Source organism: Nerophis ophidion, linkage group LG25, assembly GCF_033978795.1.
Source record: "Nerophis ophidion isolate RoL-2023_Sa linkage group LG25, RoL_Noph_v1.0, whole genome shotgun sequence".
Lineage (NCBI taxonomy): Eukaryota > Metazoa > Chordata > Actinopteri > Syngnathiformes > Syngnathidae > Nerophis > Nerophis ophidion.
The window spans coordinates 39,530,767-39,534,746 of NC_084635.1; the positions used below are offsets into that span (position 1 = coordinate 39,530,767).

A 3,980-nucleotide genomic window follows, 5' to 3' on the forward strand; every position below is an offset into this window, starting at 1 on the left:
GCTTGGAATTATGAATGAAGAATCTAAACGAGGAGACACGCTATGGACGGCTAGAAGACGGACCGGCACTTCTACTTCCGTTAAAAAGCATAAAATGGACGGACATTGCAGCACATGCTGTGAGCACACTTGTCATAGCACAAACAGAATCACACCTTTACAGTCTGTCTGCTTGTTTGTTTGTTTGTTTGTTCAACTATTTGCATAATGGTTGTCAGCCAAGAAACATTCATGAAGTCAACACACCGCTTTTTAAGCTGCAGGGTTCAAAGTGTAGGAAAAAAAAGTAGCAGCTCATAGGAATTTATGCTACACTTGGTAATTTTTTAATGACTACTTAGACCTACTACGCTAATGTATTCTAACATTGGTCACTATGGTGGTACTTGGAGAGACAAGTGCTATCTGTGTGTTTTTTATGACTACTTAGGTCTACTATGTTACTGTATTCTAACATTGGTCACTAAGTTGGTACTTGGAGAGACAAGTGTTTTCTTTGTGTTTTAAATGACTACCTTGGTCTACGCTACTGTATTTTAATGTTGTCATTATGGTAGTCCTTGTTTTTAATGACTACTTACTGAGGTCTACTACGCTACTGTATTCCAACATTGGTCACTAAGGCGGTGCTTTGAGAGGCAAGTGTTTTCGGTTTTGTTTTTAATGACTACTCAGGTCTACTACGCTACTGTATTCTAACGTTGGTCATTATGGTGGTACTTGGAGAGCCAAGTGGTTTCTGTGTTTTTAATGATTACTTAGGTGTACTATGCTCCTGTATTCTAACATTTAACGTAACTTTGTTGGAACTCAGAGAGACAAGTGTTGTCTGTGGTGTATTTAATGACTACTTGGGTGTACTATGCTCCTGTATTCCAACATTTAACATAACTTTGTTGGAACTAGGAGAGTCAAGTGTTTACTAAGGTGTGTTTAATGACTACTTAAGTGTGCTATGCTCCTGTATTCTAACATTTAACATAACTTTGTTGGAACTCAGAGACAAGTGTTGTCTGTGGTGTGTTTAATGACTACTTAGGTGTACTATGCTCCTGTATTCTAACATTTAACATAAATGTTGTCAGTGGTGTGTTTAATGACTACTTGGGTGTACTATGCTCCTGTATTCCAACATTTAACATAACTTTGTTGGAACTAGGAGAGAGTCAAGTGTTTACTAAGGTGTGTTTAATGACTACTTAGGTGTACTATGCTCCTGTATTCTAACATTTAACATAACTTTGTTGGAACTCAGAGAGACAAGTGTTGTCTGTGGTGTGTTTAATGACTACTTAGGTGTACTATGCTCCTGTATTCTAACATTTAACATAAATGTTGCCAGTGGTTTGTTTAATGACTACTTAGGTGTACTATGCTCCTGTATTCTAACATTTAACATAAATGTTGCCAGTGGTGTGTTTAATGACTACTTAGGTGTACTATGCTCCTGTATTCTAACATTTAACATAACTTTGTTGAAACTCAGAGAGACAAGGGTTGTCAGTGGTGTGTTTAATGACTACTTGGGTGTACTATGCTCCTGTATTCTAACATTTAACATAACTTTGGAACTAGGAGAGAGTCAAGTGGTGTGTTCAATGACTACTTAGGTGTACTATGCTCCTGTATTCTAACATTTAACAACTTTGTTGGAACTAGGAGAAATTCAAGTGTTTACTGAGGTGTGTTTAATGACTACTTAGGTGTACTATGCTCCTGTATTCTAACATTTAACATAACTTTGTTGGAACTCAGAGAGACATGTGTTGTCAGTGGTGTGTTTAATGACTACTTGGGTGTACTATGCTCCTGTATTCTAACATTTAACATAACTTTGTTGGAACTCAGAGAGAGAGACAAGTGTTGACTGTGGTGTGTTTAATGACTACTTGGGTGTACTATGCTCCTGTATTCTAACATTTAACATAACTTTGTTGGAACTCAGAGAGAGAGTCAAGTGTTGTCTGTGGTGTGTTTAATGACTACTTAGGTGTACTATGTTCCTGTATTCTAACATTTAACATAACTTTGTTGGAACTCAGAGAGACAAGTGTTGTCAGTGGTGTGTTTAATGTCTACTTGGGTGTACTATGCTCCTGTATTCTAACATTTAACAACTTTGTTGGAACTCAGAGAGACAAGTGTTTTCTGTGGTGTGTTTAATGACTACTTGGGTGTACTATTCTCCTGTATTCTAACATTTAACATAATTTTGTTGGAACTCAGAGAGACAAGTGTTGTCTGTGGTGTGTTTAATGACTACTTGGGTGTACTATTCTCCTGTATTCTAACATTTAACATAACTGGGAGAGAGTCAAGTGTCTACTAAGGCGGTGCTTCGAGAGCCAAGTGTTTTCGGTTTTGTTTTTAATGACTACTTATTGTATACTATGCTACTGTATTTTAACATTTAACATAACTTTCTTGGTACTTGGAGAGCCAAGTGTTTTGTGTGTGTTTTTAATTACTACTTAGACCTACTACGCCACTGTATTCTAACGTTGGTCATTTTGGTGGTACCAAGTGTTTTCTGTGTTTTTAATGACTACATAGGTATACTATGCTCCTGTATTCTAACATTTAACATAACTTTGGAAATAGGAGAGAGTCAAGTGGTGTGTTCAATGACTACTTGGGCGTACTATGCTCCTGTATTCTAACATTTGACATAACTTTGGAACTAGGAGAGAGTCAAGTGTTTTGGTCAATGACTACTTGGGTGTACTATGCTCCTGTATTCTAACATTTAACAACTTTGTTGGAACTAAGAGAGAGTCAAGTGTTTACTGAGGTGTGTTTAATGACTACTTAGGTGTACTATGTTCCTGTATTCTAACATTTAACATAACTTTGTTGAAACTCAGAGAGACAAGTGTTGTCAGTGGTGTGTTTAATGACAACTCGGGTGTACTATGCTCCTGTATTCTAACATTTAACATAACTGTGAGAGAGTCAAGTGTCTACCGAGGTTCTAGCCTGTGGGAAAAGGTTTGCCAAGCACCGACTTGCGGTCTTCTTGCTTGCAGTTTCTGTTCCACAAGCCGTTGCGGATCCTGAACCTGCTGATCTGGATCGAGTCCAGCGTGGTCCTGTACCAGTTGTACTCCCTGCTGCGCTCGGAGCGCTGGAACAACACTCTGTCCCTGGGCCTGATCCTCTTCTGCAACTACTACGTCCTCTTCAAGCTGCTGAGAGACCGCCTGGTGCTGGGTAAGGCCTACTCCTTCCCTCTGGCCCACAGTCTGGCCTTCAAGGCGCACTGACGCCCGCCCTCGGACTCCGGCCTCTTTTGATACCGTTCTATTTTTCATGCAATGTTTGTATAAAACCTATTTAAGAATATTTTATTTTGTATACTATTAGGAGTTACGCCGGGCATTCATTGGTTAGCACAGCAACATGCTGTTGTTGCCAGGTGACCAAAGAGGAAATACGTGCAAGTTGCCAAGCAACCGCTGACTACATTTGGAATCTCACTTACGAATAAAAACAGTCCAACTTTTCACTTGGATGTCCTTTGTCAGCAGCTCAAAGGTGGAGTAATGACATCATTGTGTCATTAATTAAGTCAGATTGAATAAACACATCTTTCAATAATTACTGTTGTCATTAATTAAGTCGGATTAAATAAATACATCTTTCAATAATTATTGTTGTCATTAATTATGTCAGATTAAATAAATACATCTTTCAATAATTATTGTTGTCATTAATTATGTCAGATTAAATAAATAATGTTTTGAATAATGACATTGTGTCATTAAGTCCGAAATAAATACATCTTTGAATAATTATTGTTATCATTATGTCAGATTAAATAAATATTTTTGGGGATAATGACATTATTGTGTCATTAGGTCAAATTAATTAATACATCTTTGAATAATTATTGTCATTAATTAAGTCGGATTAAATAAATACATCTTTCAATAATTACCTCACCGTGTCATTAAGTTGAATTAATTAAATATTTTTTTGAA

At 37.2% G+C, this 3,980-nt stretch overlaps 1 protein-coding gene across 4 annotated transcripts in view; it reads left to right on the forward strand.

Moving 5' to 3' along the window:
- The window catches only part of tmem39a (transmembrane protein 39A), a 56,691-nt gene extending 53,186 nt beyond the window's left edge, over positions 1-3,505 (forward strand). For 2 of the 4 annotated variants that reach the window (XM_061887136.1, XM_061887139.1), the window contains exons 9-10: positions 3,027-3,210; positions 3,364-3,505. In XM_061887136.1, the coding sequence (XP_061743120.1) occupies positions 3,027-3,210; positions 3,364-3,419 (240 nt within the window). In that variant the 3' untranslated portion in view covers positions 3,420-3,505. Of the gene's footprint in view, positions 1-3,026 lie in introns of all 4 variants that reach the window. The other 2 variants (XM_061887137.1, XM_061887140.1) reach the window with 1 other exon arrangement.
- Positions 3,506-3,980: the final 475 nt, after the last annotated feature.